This window comes from Anneissia japonica, unplaced genomic scaffold (genome assembly GCF_011630105.1).
Source record: "Anneissia japonica isolate Jap-2015-1 unplaced genomic scaffold, ASM1163010v1 scaffold287761_len698747_cov189, whole genome shotgun sequence".
Taxonomy (NCBI): domain Eukaryota; kingdom Metazoa; phylum Echinodermata; class Crinoidea; order Comatulida; family Comatulidae; genus Anneissia; species Anneissia japonica.
Window position 1 is genome coordinate 454,027 of NW_022715691.1, and position 13,368 is coordinate 467,394.

Genomic DNA, 13,368 nt, shown 5'->3' on the forward strand with positions numbered 1-13,368 from the left:
CAAAGCCAAGTTTTTAATTTTGAATAATGCTACATATTGCGTTCATTTGTGGTTTCTACATTGAAGTAGTTACTATTTCAATACTACCTCTATATGAAATTAATTGATAATAAATTTTATGTATGTGTATTTGACTTTAACCTTGAGTTAGACCTCACGATGTTAGACAATACGCCTCGAACACCCTTTTGTAGGAATGAGTGCATTATAGGCCTAAATCTCATATTTTTTAGTTCTGTTATTAAAATATGAATCAAATTATAGATAAATAAATAAGCAGCAGTGGCAGTCGAAACTACTAAATTTGCTCATGGCTCCATGTGTCTATGTTGCGCTACGTTTCTCATTGGCCATTATGTGCACTTGGACGTAAATCTGCGTTGTGCGTATTTTCACGTGCGCTTTATTCATTCCAGCAAACCATGTGACGACTCCTAGTAGAAATCTACAACACTGCAAATCCCGCTAATGTTCTCGCGTGTCCATAGTGCCATGTATACTGCTGAATCATTCTTTTACGATGATTAAATACATACTGTGTGTATTAAGCCAACATTAGTCCTATAGTTCCTATTTTGATTACTAACTTTTGATATTGAAGTAAGTTGTTTTCTTTCAAGTTATGATTAGAAACAAATATGCAGAATTAAATTTAATCATTGCTGTATTATTTGCATAGACATTATATAGGTTAATAATCAATGTGAAGATTGTTTTTATTAAATGAGAATGATTTGTGCCTCATTGAGAATTGATAATTTATTTAATATTTTTAAATTAGCAATTCAATATTGTAAATTTATCCCCTTCCCCTAGATTTTGCGACAGACAGTTTATCTTCAAAAAATGCAGTACAATATTGCCGATATGATTAATACTGTATATATATTTGTATTCGACTGTTTATCATCCAAGACTGTATCATTTCAAGGCCTAGTTTACACTCAATAATTTTATAGAAAACTTTACGTACACTAGTATATGACTACATCCTTAAATAGTGTGTATTTCTTTGTGAAATATTAAATCGTGGCGGTCGATTAATAAGGATGGTATTTGTGTGATAAAATTCAAACCTATTGATATTATTTCTGTATTTAATTTATTCATTTAGATGTTGAATTGATGAAAAGTACTTATTGTTTATCATAAGTAAAAGCATCAATATAATGTGTGATAGCGATATCATTTTTTTTCGTTATATAACTCCATGCTGTATTGTAGTATAATCAACGAAATTAAGTATGCTTTATATAGGTTTTGCTAATAATACACCAAGCATTCATTTTATATGACGTCACGATACGCTTTTCAATCTTCAGGTGGGAATGTTCATTATTACGTAATAATGTACGTGATTCATTCTAATAAACTGTACAGACGATACCTCTACATTGGTCATGTGTTTGATATTGTGTGCGACGATATTACTATCACAAAAAAACCAAGTACTGTATGTAGGCCTATATATTATTTATAAAATATTAATGTAGCCTTGTGAAAATCCGTGCTTTGCCCGTATATGGACATTTTATTTTATTTTATTTTATTTTATTCGTACTAACCAACAGCGATAAAAAACGCCACTAACAGGTTAAAATACATACAGTATAAAATATTTATGTAAATAGATATAAAAGTACATTAAAAAGTACTAACAACTTTTGATTTAAAAACATTTAAACTGTCAAAAAATCAATATCAGACATACGAAACTTCACATAAACGTTTAAATAAACCTCTACATGTCACAAAAAAACGTAAGATGGATAGGGGAAATTTTCTACAGCTTTATCGGTATGATTCGTATTACAGTTGAGTTGCTCTATAGAGCATAATATAACTGGAGTAATAATAATGTCGGATATCGAAATTTACGTAAAAGCTTTTATAAAGGTAATATATTATTTTTTATACAATTCAGCAGTAACCATACTTTTACCTGTAAAAACCAAAATATGTAGGAATTTCGATTCTAAACTATAAACCTATGATATAGTTGCCGAATCTAAGGCGTTTGATATGTAAACAAGTTTGCATTTTTATCAGCACAACGTTCACCAAAACTACGTTCAATTGTCCTTAACTGGTAGGTCTTCTGGCGCCCGAAACTTTAGTTTTTCGGGGAGAAATCCTTTTTGTATAAGCGAATATGCCATGTCAATGATAGTCTTGTCAACAGATATTGGTGTGATTTTCAGTACCTCACGCATCTAAAAAATTAGAAGATAATTATACTGCCACGTAAAATAACTAAATAATAGAATAGAACATTAATAAAATTCCTACTGTTAATTAGTTTAACAATAGTAACATTCTCACATGTAACTGATATAAGCCTATTAATATTTGTAAAGTAAATATTTCAATAATAAGACAAACAAAACGCAATTAATTTCCTGATTATCGATGTTAAATAGGCCTACATCGTGGTCGAACTAGTTCGCACCTGAAACGCATGTTATTCGTAATGTTGAGACTTTAATAATATATATTAATGCTTCGGTACACCACGTAGATAGTTCTGAAAAGAACTGTTGTTGGTTGAGAATATATCGACGTTTCGATTGCATTGCTTCCTCCATGCAAACCTTCAAAAAAGGTCAAGTGATTGATAAGCTGTTGTTTCCATAATTAATGGGGGCCTATACCTAACGTTTCAGTACATACCCTTGTTGTGTCCACATTAGGTTTAATCCCCCAACTTGCAGTCGTGTTTCTGAGTGATGAATCGAAAAAAGACAAAAACTTGAGAAAAGGGCGTGACGCAACAGCTGTAGTTGGATTGTAACCTAGATAAGTAGAGAGAAAAGTAATTCAATGTTCATCAGCTTTACAAATTTAAAATTAAATTGGTTTGTTTGTATACGTATCGGCCTGCTTTTACTATCCTGCGCCGTTAATTTAGACATTTGCCGAAACTTCACATCCATTGAGTTGGTAATGCGCAGATTTTAGCTATAATCAGCAACAACGAGCTCAAAATATTTCTGAATCTAGACCTGGATTTGTTATACTCCGGGGGGAAAAAAAACCGGATACCCACATCACATCAGAGTTAACTATTTGAGCCTATCTGATAGGTCTAAAGAGTATAACCACATTTTAAACGTCGGTCAATTGTGTCATTGTTTACAGTATACTGCCCTAAAACACTCGCTATACCATAACCAATATCAGTTTGGAAACTCCTGTAATGTAAGTGATTACACACATACCTTGCGACTTGAACTCGCTTGCCAGTATTTTTCCAATTTTATCACAGAATACGAAATCCGAGACGATTATATGACGATTGTCTGAAGAGGATATTAAAAAATGTGAAATAACTGAGTAAATAATATCTTATGGGTGACGTCATTGACTCAAACATACAGGTAATAGAGACTTATCCATTAGCCAAGTGATCGTAACCAATATAGTTAAAGTCGAGGAATTGTATTCTAACGGCAACTGAGTGTGTTAAGTACCTCACATCCAGTCGGACTCAAGGACAGCCCCAACTCCCCCACCAAGTTCAGAATGTTCAGATTTTCAACATTAAGGATGGGTTTCATCACTAGTTTAACGTTGTCCCATAGCAAAGAGTTCCTAAATTACTTACAATGGATGAGGTCTTTAAGCAGTAAAACATCCTGGATTGATTGACTAATTGATACCGGTATTTGTTTAATTGATTGTAACTTACGTGCAGCTTCTGGACATGACAATGCATTCACATGAGCTTTTGCTACATCTCTGACGTCACAGACTGGTAGTGCAATATGTGGCACGCGGCTATTCTTATTCATAAGAACATCCGCTATAACTGCAACACTACAACCAGGGGAATTTGTAAAATACGGTCCTAGAACAAATCCAGGATTTATGGAGACCAACTCGAAAATTTCATCACCTGAAATACCAGATTACTAAAAGTCATGTAGGAAGTTATACATGGTCAGTTTCTGCTAGCAATTAAAACGGACTTACGTGTCACTTATTCATTCTCTACGACAGGGACGTAGCCAGGATTTTGAAAGGGGGGAGCCGTTATGCAAGGTACGTAGGACCCCGGCGGGTTCCAGGGGGACGAACCCCCTGCGAAGTAGCGCACTCTGAACGTTTTAAGGACTGTTTTGGGAGGATAAAGTGAACATTGCATTAGACACATCATAAATAATATTAGTAGGCCCAACAATAATTACAATAAATCAACAGTGGCGGATCCAGGAAGTCGAAAGAGATGTGACCCAAGGAGGGACTTTTCACAGACTGAGGAACCACCCACCTCAGCCCCACCATGGTTGGGGCTGAGGTTTGAAATTTATGATTAGGGCACCAGTGGCGGATCTAGGGGGATGAATAGGGTGGCTAGCCCTAATAATGGTCATCCGTCTTGTTTATGTGATTCTCGTGTACTCTGGTAGAACAACTCTTTCTATTTTAAGCTTACTTCTTTTCAGATGCCACCTAAGATCGTCTAGCAGTCTACTAATTCCAAACAAAATCTTAAATGTGAGGGAATGCCCCTCCCAAAACCACCCCTCCCCCGCATGTGCCTTCTCACCTCCCATTATCCCCCCCCCCCCCCCCCCCCCCCCCACCCCCCCCCCCCCACTGGGCACCTCTAGATGGCCGGAAATTACACTTTCATACGTAAATTTGAATATATTTTCCTTCTTTTCCTTAAAAAAAAACCAAATTCTTATCCAAAATAGTCATGGGCCTAAACACGAAAAATAGGCATGAAAAACCAGATCACATCCTAAAAACAAATTTATGCACCCTCTCCTCAACAGTCACAAGGTATACTCGGAGTCAGGTGCCGACTAAATGGAGTTTAATGTCAAACCCAGGGAAGGGCGCTAATCTGTTTTGAAGGGTGGAGGGGGAGGACATTTTGTGAGTCGACAGCCACCTCAGACTCACCATGGTTGAGCTGAGGTGCAAAAAAGTGAGGAAATAGTACCTCTAGATGGCCAGGAACGACACTTTTAGTAAAATTAATTATCATCACATCACCATTAGTCCAAATGAAGAGCTCAAAAAAATCCTCATGGTCTTTTATCAGGGATTTTCGGCAACCATAGAGATCTTATTAATGTGTGTGATATACCATAGAAAACAAAGCTTAAAATCATTGCCTTTGAGTGTTCTTTAGATATTTCAAAACCGTGGCTCACAACCACCTCAGCCCCACCATGGTTGGGGCTAAGGTGAGAAAATTTGAGGAAATAGTACCTCTAGATGGCCGGAAAAAAATTCATCATCATCACATCACCATTACAATAGTCAAAATGAAACGCCAACAAATTTCTCATGTCAGGGATCTACTTAATATCTAGGACAATTTGGCCTAACTATAATCTACTAAGCTTTAACTATTATCATCAACAAATCACAACTTTATTTTTCGCTTATAGCATAATTTTCTTCACATTTTAATATTATTAATATTACTATCAATTATCACTATCATCATCATCATCATCATCATACTGTAATTATTATTATTATTATTATTATTATTATTATTATTATTATTATTATTATTATTACTATTATTATAATTATTATTATTATTATCATTATTATTATTATTATTATTATTATTATTATTATTATTATTATTAATATTAATAGTAAAGTATTATTAAACAAAACTTTAAAGAAGCTTGCAAGAGGATAAAAACCAAACTGAACCATACAGAATCACATTTCTTTATCTTAAAAGACTTGGACTGGGATTTATGGATTTTTGAAAAATCACGTTTAGGCATGTATTATAATTATAGTAGGCCTAGGCCTATGTATATTTACGTATTTTAGAAGTATTAATTTTGAGTTATCCCAGGAAATAATTTGTATTGGCTCAAAAACAAGCCTTAACATTTTAACACTGTGTACAAGGGGGGGGGGGGAACCGCTGCTCCCACGACTCCCCCCCCCTTCCCCGGGATACGTCCCTGTTGTACGGTACAAACTTTTTAGGACACATTGGCACAGTTTTTTTTTTAAAAAAAGGTAACGGAACATTTGAAACAGTTTTGCTACACCTTACTTTCGACATCTTTGAGGAACTGCCAAGCTGCCTTTTCTGCCTGAATCTTACTTTTAGAATAAGCCGTCCCTTCATTGATATCGGTCCAGTCTTTTTCTGAGTATGTTGAAGATTTTTTAAAACTGGCTGAAAAAGTAAATAAAATGTTCATGTCAGGAATGAAATGGATTGAACATCGAAGTGTCTAGTTGGCCATTGGTCAAACAACTAAACTTGGGGACAAATTAAGGAGTATAGAAGTATAATTGTATTTCATACACTAGATGGAGATTAGTACGCGAAGGTTCGATTAATAGGCCTACATGGCAAAACTATAGCACGAGGGCTCAACTTTCCCCGGCACTATCAATCCTTCATGTACGAACCTTTTAGAAAGTCTATTTATATACCGTAAAACCAAGAAGCCCATCTCAAACTGAAACCCACCTCTTGAGTTTGCAAAATTAGCCTCGAAAAGAAGCCCATCACGAATTTCAAGATAACATAAAACTTTTTTTTGGTGGGGGGGAGTAATTTTTGGGGGCGTGCGCCCCCGTAGATACGCCACTGTGTACATGAATTTCTAAGAAACAAATTAAATTAAAAACACGCTGGTTTATACAGTAGTTTAGGTGATTTAATGCTGGTTAATGCACTCCATGATAAAGGTTGATGCTAAGCAGTATCCATATTTATTGTTTTATAAGGCCTACTAATTCTCAAATTGTATATCATTCATTGTGAGAAGAAGACCCCCTTTTTAAATTGCAAAAGTGGCCTCGAAAAGAAGCCCAGACACAAGTTCGCAAAATAAAAAAGAATTCGAGGTTTTACGGTATATGCCTATAGGGAATAGACCTATGCGTATTTTCTAAAGTCAGTTTACTTTTGATTTATCTAAAGTTTATTATAGTTTTATTTATTTATAGGCTGGTATTGAAGTTTGGTTGCAGTATTCGGTTATGAGTAAATCTTAATAAACACGATTTATAAACTACAGGCGAATACGGTACCTTGCTTATAGGCCGTTTGAATATTTGTGTCTATGACTTTACTTTCAAAATAATAATGCGAAGGCTTATGAAGATGGACGGATTTGTAGAATTGGAACCTATGGCGAAATAACTAAAAGGCAGACACCATAACCACAGACCTTAACAATCTCCACTCATAAACACAATGAATTTATGTTGAATATCCCACAGAGAATAAAATAATAAAGCGCTGTCACATTGTAATAAACTGCCTTCACGTACTTTATTATTAGCCCCGGTCATGGATAACATATTTTCAATTTACTAAATGTCTACATGTGTCAAAAAAGAATGCTCAATCAATATGAATTAACGATGTCTGTGTCGAGGTTGATAAACTTTAAGATAAAATAATATATATAAATTTCTTTGTTTACTTTATAGACAATCAGTCAAATTAAGACAAGTACAAATAGTAAAGCAGGCCTAAATTAAACAAAAAACGACGAGGAATATAGAAACGACGAGACAAGCTTATTCTTATCATCGTTGACAATTACAATTCAGTACTAGTACTTTCTCGAAACATATCTAGAGTTACAAGAATAAAGGTGCAGTGGACCGTTTGGTAGCGTTTATCATGCATTCCTCCATGGTTATATAAAGTATAACATGCTATATCCATGGAGGAAGAAAATATTCTTCCTCCATGCTATGACCATTAAATTGGCTATAATGTTATCAATTTTGGTAGTAGGTCTTATAAAAGTATGTGGCGAACAGCGAAACTGATAAATGTGATGTTTTAAATATTGTGACTTTTGCGTTTTTCCACAGACAGATATTAGCCTAAAATGTATACCAAACTCACAGACTGCTAAAACTGAACTGGTCAGGATGACACGTTTTACACCTGCAGTACTGCACGCCTTCAGGATGTTAATAGTTCCCTGTACAGCTTGTTCTGTCATCTCGCCTTCCTCTTCTTTCCAAAAACCATCTGTAGGACTTGCTAAGTGTATAACATGAGAACAGCCCTCTACAGCACTGACAAGAAACATGAGAACAAAAAAAAAGATATATATTAAAAGAGACTTAATTTGTTAGCTCTGTAATGACGTCAACGCACCGACGTATAATCTAGGATAACTCAGAATCATTACATTTTCAGAACGGATGAATGCATGTGAGCAACGTCACAGTCAGACTTATCAATCAATCAATCAATCAATCAATCATTCGGTCAACCGATTAATAAAAAAACGACAACCAACTATTAATCGATCAATCGCGATCGACCGATCGACTGATGAATCCGATCCACCGACCGAACGGTCAAAAGTGCCACACTCGTGTAAAGATTCAAATCCATATTAGGCCTATGTATTACCTCCTTGTTCAAATCTCCTATTTGTATACTAATAAACAGTCTATAGTCTATTCTTGTTCTGTCTACCGAGGGCTTACCTTTCCCAATCGTCTGTGTTCAATACATCAGCCTCAACAAGCTCAAACGGTTTAGAAGGATCAATACACAATTTCTCTAGAAGATCTCTTTCCTTGGCATCATTGTTTGATCGTATTGTTCCACGTACATTGATGCAATTCTGTTGCAATTGCCGTATAACATGTCCCGCAATAAATCCTGTTGCACCAGTGACCAGTACCTCTGTAAAATAAGTATATCACGATGAGAGACTATCTTTTTCATTGACAATACAGTACCATTCTGAGTACCATTGGTAGGCATATTAGTAAAATCAGACTTAATCTTGATAGACTCAATCAATCCAACAATCAATCAACTAAACAGTCTGTAAGTCAGACAATTCGGCTAATTAATCATCGAATCAACTAATCACTTAATAGATTAACCGAATCAACTAATTCAAACCAACTTGTCAGTTAGTCAACCAACCAAACAACTAACCCACCAACCAACCAACCAACCAGCCAACCAACCAACCAACCAACCAACCAACCAACCAACCAACCAACCAACCAACCAACCAACCAACCAACCAACCAACCAACCAACCAACCAACCAACCAACCAACCAACCAACCAACCAACCAACCAACCAACCAACCAACCAACCAACCAACCAACCAACCAACCAACCAACCAACCAACCAACCAACCAACCAACCAACCAACCAACCAACCAACCAACCAACCAACCAACCAACCAACCAACCAACCAACCAACCAACCAACCAACCAACCAACCAACCAACCAACCAACCAACCAACCAACCAACCAACCAACCAACCAACCAACCAACCAACCAACCAACCAACCAACCAACCAACCAACCAACCAACCAACCAACCAACCAACCAACCAACCAGCCAGCCAACCAGCCAACCAACCAACCAGCCAACCAACCAACCAACCAACCAACCAACCAACCAACCAACCAACCAACCTACCAACCAACCAACCAACCAACCAACCAACCAACCAACCAACCAACCAACCAACCAACCAACCAACCAACCAACCTACCTACCAACCAACCTACCTACCAACCAACCATTCAACCAACCAACCAACCAACCAACCACCCAACCACCCAACCAACCAACAAACCAAACAACCAACCAATCAACCAATCAACCAACCAACTAACCACCCAACCAACAAACAAACAAACAAACCAACCAGCCAACCAACAACCAATCAGTGGCGTCGCCAAGGGTGTGGGGGAACAGAGGGGGGGCAAGGTCCCCCAAATTTTGGCCTCCCCCACCCACTGGCTCCCTCTGAGGTGGCTAATGAGGTTCATTGACATTTCTACATATCGATAATTGCTCGAATAATTCAGCGCCGTCAGTCAGCCACTTTCAAAACATAACTAACAAGATGCCAAATCTGTTGATATATTTTTCATTCGGAATAATTTCATTATGCAACTGAATTTGTTTAATTGATACACAATACCATCATTTAAGTTATTACTATATTTAATTATAGGAATATAATACACTGATGTAATACGTCGCTTAATATCATATTATGGCTGTTAGTTAATACTTACTCGTTATTTCGACCTTCTCTGCCATTGTCTATAAACACAGTGGTTGAAGGTTTCAGTGAAGGTGTGTTTTTCTTTCAAACCTCACGCATGTGCGATTTTTGTGAATATGATCCATTAAGCCACCAACCTTCAAATTCCGAATTCCTTGGATGTAGAATGTCTTCAGAGTTGTCCTGTACGGTTTTATGTGCAAAAGTAAGTAATAGCCTTCATTATGAAAAGAAGCACCACTTTTTAGTTAGTTTTTTGCAAAAGTAATCTCGAAAAGAAGCAATTTCTCGAAAAAGACTCATGTGTCCTAACAAAAGATAAGCCAAGGGCATTTATTTGAGGTTTTAATAATAATAATAATAATATAATAATAATAATAATAATAATAATAATAATAATAATAATAATAATAATAATAACTATTATTATTATTATTATTATTATTATTATTATTATTATTTAATTTTAAGCTTTCTGGGTGAATTTGTTTAATTGATACACAATACTGTTATCATGTTATTACTATATTTAATTATAGGCCTATAATACATTGATTTAACGTCGCTTAATATCATATTATAGCTTTTAGTGTACTTACTCGTTATTTCGACCTTCTCTGCCATTGTCTATAAACACAGTGGTTGAAGATTTCAGTAAAGGTGTGTTTTTCTTTCAAACCTCACGCATGTGCGATTTTTGTGAATCATCCATTAGTTCGTAAGATTTGAGGTATTGTCGTAACTACAAAATGAGAGAAAATACTCCCATGTATTGTTGACAAAGGCTTCAAAATTCTGAAAGTTTGTGAACCATGACAATTCCGTGTCATTAACGTGACGTGTATTAACCGTCAGCCGCATTAACCCTAAATGTCTAATAATTAACACGATATGGTTGACCTCAAAACTAGTTAGGCCTACAGTAGAACCCCTATAAGAGACAAAAAAGCATTGGCATATTCAGGAGCCTTGAAGTGGGTTTGCTGATAATGGGACGCGAAGGCCAAGGGGAGCGGGTGGGGCGGACTCGATGCTCAGTTGAGGTGGAGCTAACTCACAAAATAAGGTGATTTATAGTGATTTTTTAACTACTTGACCCTGATTTTTTTTGGGGTGGGGGAGACGGGGGAGCGAATAATTTTTTTGAAGGGGAGTGCGCCCACCGCCCCCTAAATGCGCCACTGACAAAAAGGTGTCTGGGGTGTCCCCGAACAGGGGTACTCCTATTTAAGAAAATTGTCCCCTTAATATAGAGTTGTCATACAACGTTGACGTACCGTAAAACCTTGAAGCCCATTTCGAAATGAGGAGCCCCTCTTTATTTCACAAAAGTAATCTCGAAAATAAGTCCAGGGCTTCTAATCAACATATATGGGCTTCTTTTCGTTGTCTTTGATGATTATGATATAGAGTATTATTTTATCGTAGCATGGTTAAAATAAATCCCGCAAAAATATATATAACGAAACGATTTGGTCAACAGGATTTCGTGCAAGCATTCAATTTGTAGAAGCCTTACATGGAAACATTGTAACTTTTTAACAGGACTAGTTGAACTCCGGCTATTAGAAGACAGGAAATTTTATAATTAATATAGGCCTAAGTTACACATGTGCACACGTTTAATAAATAATACATAGGCCAGGCTTATTATTTGTTGTTTTATGGTAATAAAAATACTGTATATCAAAACTTGATTTTTATATAGAATTCTAATTGTCCAAAAGATTGTCGTCTACATGTTTTGATCATCACAGGCCTAATTAAAAAAAAAAAAAAAAAAAAAAAAAGAAAATTACCTAATGTTTGTTAGTTTTGAAAACATAATAAACAGAATTCCGAATTCCTTGCATGTGAAAATGTCTTCAGAGTTGTCCTGTACGGTTTTATGTGCAATTCCAAGTATTAAGAACATTCATTATGAAAAGAAGCACCACTTTTTAGTTAGTTTTTTGCAAAAGTAATCTCGAAAAGAAGCCTTTCTCGAAAAAGACTCATGTATCCTAACAAAAGATAAGCAAAGGGCTTTTATTTGAGGTTTTAATAATAATAATAATAATAACAATCATAATAATAATAATAATAATAATAATAATAATAATAATAATAATAATAAGAATAATAATAATTTTATTTAAAAAAAAAATATTAAGCTTTCTGGGTGCGCAACGAATAGTGTATTGTATTGACCTAGAAATCGGGGTGCAAGTTATACGGGTATGGAATGAAATCTATGAAAGGGAAAATGCTATGTAAGAATCAAAATCAAAATTTAAAAAAAATGTTTATACAAAGTAACGCACGTTCAGTGGGCTTAATTCAAAAGTTGTCAATTTCAATGAAATAATATTCTTTTGTAGTTAGCGATACCATAATAAAATTAGTTTCCTCCTTGTGTGTTTATTTCAATTTGGAACACTCTATCAGAAGTCGGCGCCCCCATCTAGGGGTGTCCATATAATAAGGGTTGGGAATATACATAATGAAAACTTTACCCCTAATTTCAGTAAAAGCTTAGTCAGGTAAATTTGATGACTTACATCGTAGGCATAAACGCACTCACCAAAGAAAACACAAAATGCGTAGCTGCTATTTGCTTATGAGTGCGCCGTGACGTCATTCGAAAACAAGATAAAAACGGTTCTAAATACAACACTTTAAAACGTATTGTCCCTTGCTAAATACCAAAAAAATCATAAAAATATTTTTTTAAATTAACTTTTTGAAGTAACATACGGTAAATGTTATCAACTTGAACATAGAAATTAGTGCGGTGTATTTAAAAAATGTCTACCCATCAGTTTACAGCGAAAAATTATAGAAACACTTCCATTCACTGAAGTGTTTTATTATTTTTATTAATATAATTTTTTGGTTTAAAAATCTGGGTACACATTTTTTAAATTAAATTTTTATGCGCAAGCAAATAGGTAATATGGAACGCCATTGGTGCCAAAATCGGTTTTTCCAGCTTTTTTTACTGATTAAGACAAAGTTTAGGGACTGGAACCCAGTCTAGTTGTCCCCTTAATGGGGTGTTCCAAAAGGATAAGCACTGCTGTAGGCCTATCACTATGTTAAATCCAAGATTCAAAAGGAAGAGTGACGTGGGCTTCTTGGTTGCAAATTGAATGGTTGAAATATTGTATTTGTTTTCATTCTAGATCCGCCTCACTTGCGCGACTAAGCGAAAATTTTCAAACACAATCCTGCTCAAATGTTTTTGCTTGTTTGTTTGTCTTTTTAATTAAAAAATCGTGGTTACGGAACAAACAATCATCCCTCCTGTTCTGGTATCGCCTTATAATTAATTTTCTTCTAATGTAATTTATCAGTAGTT

The 13,368-nt window shown here is 35.4% G+C and overlaps 1 protein-coding gene across 3 annotated transcripts; it reads right to left on the minus strand.

The window, feature by feature from the left end:
• Window positions 1-866: 866 nt before the first annotated feature.
• Window positions 867-10,781, minus strand: LOC117109308 (putative uncharacterized oxidoreductase YGL039W). Of its 3 annotated transcripts, none has more exons than XM_033251581.1 (9): window positions 10,628-10,781; window positions 10,039-10,211; window positions 8,464-8,665; window positions 7,868-8,043; window positions 6,044-6,169; window positions 3,689-3,895; window positions 3,219-3,299; window positions 2,671-2,792; window positions 867-2,213 (listed from the first exon to the last, which is right to left on the minus strand). In XM_033251581.1, exons 2-9 carry the CDS (start codon window positions 10,061-10,063, stop codon window positions 2,073-2,075), a joined length of 1,080 nt encoding a protein of 359 aa, XP_033107472.1. In that variant the 5' UTR covers window positions 10,064-10,211; window positions 10,628-10,781; the 3' UTR covers window positions 867-2,072. The 3 variants fall into 3 exon arrangements, with proteins under 3 accessions (XP_033107472.1, XP_033107473.1, XP_033107474.1); XM_033251582.1 differs by having other exon boundaries at window positions 10,039-10,245; window positions 10,628-10,740; XM_033251583.1 differs by lacking the exon at window positions 10,039-10,211 and having other exon boundaries at window positions 10,628-10,769.
• Window positions 10,782-13,368: the final 2,587 nt, after the last annotated feature.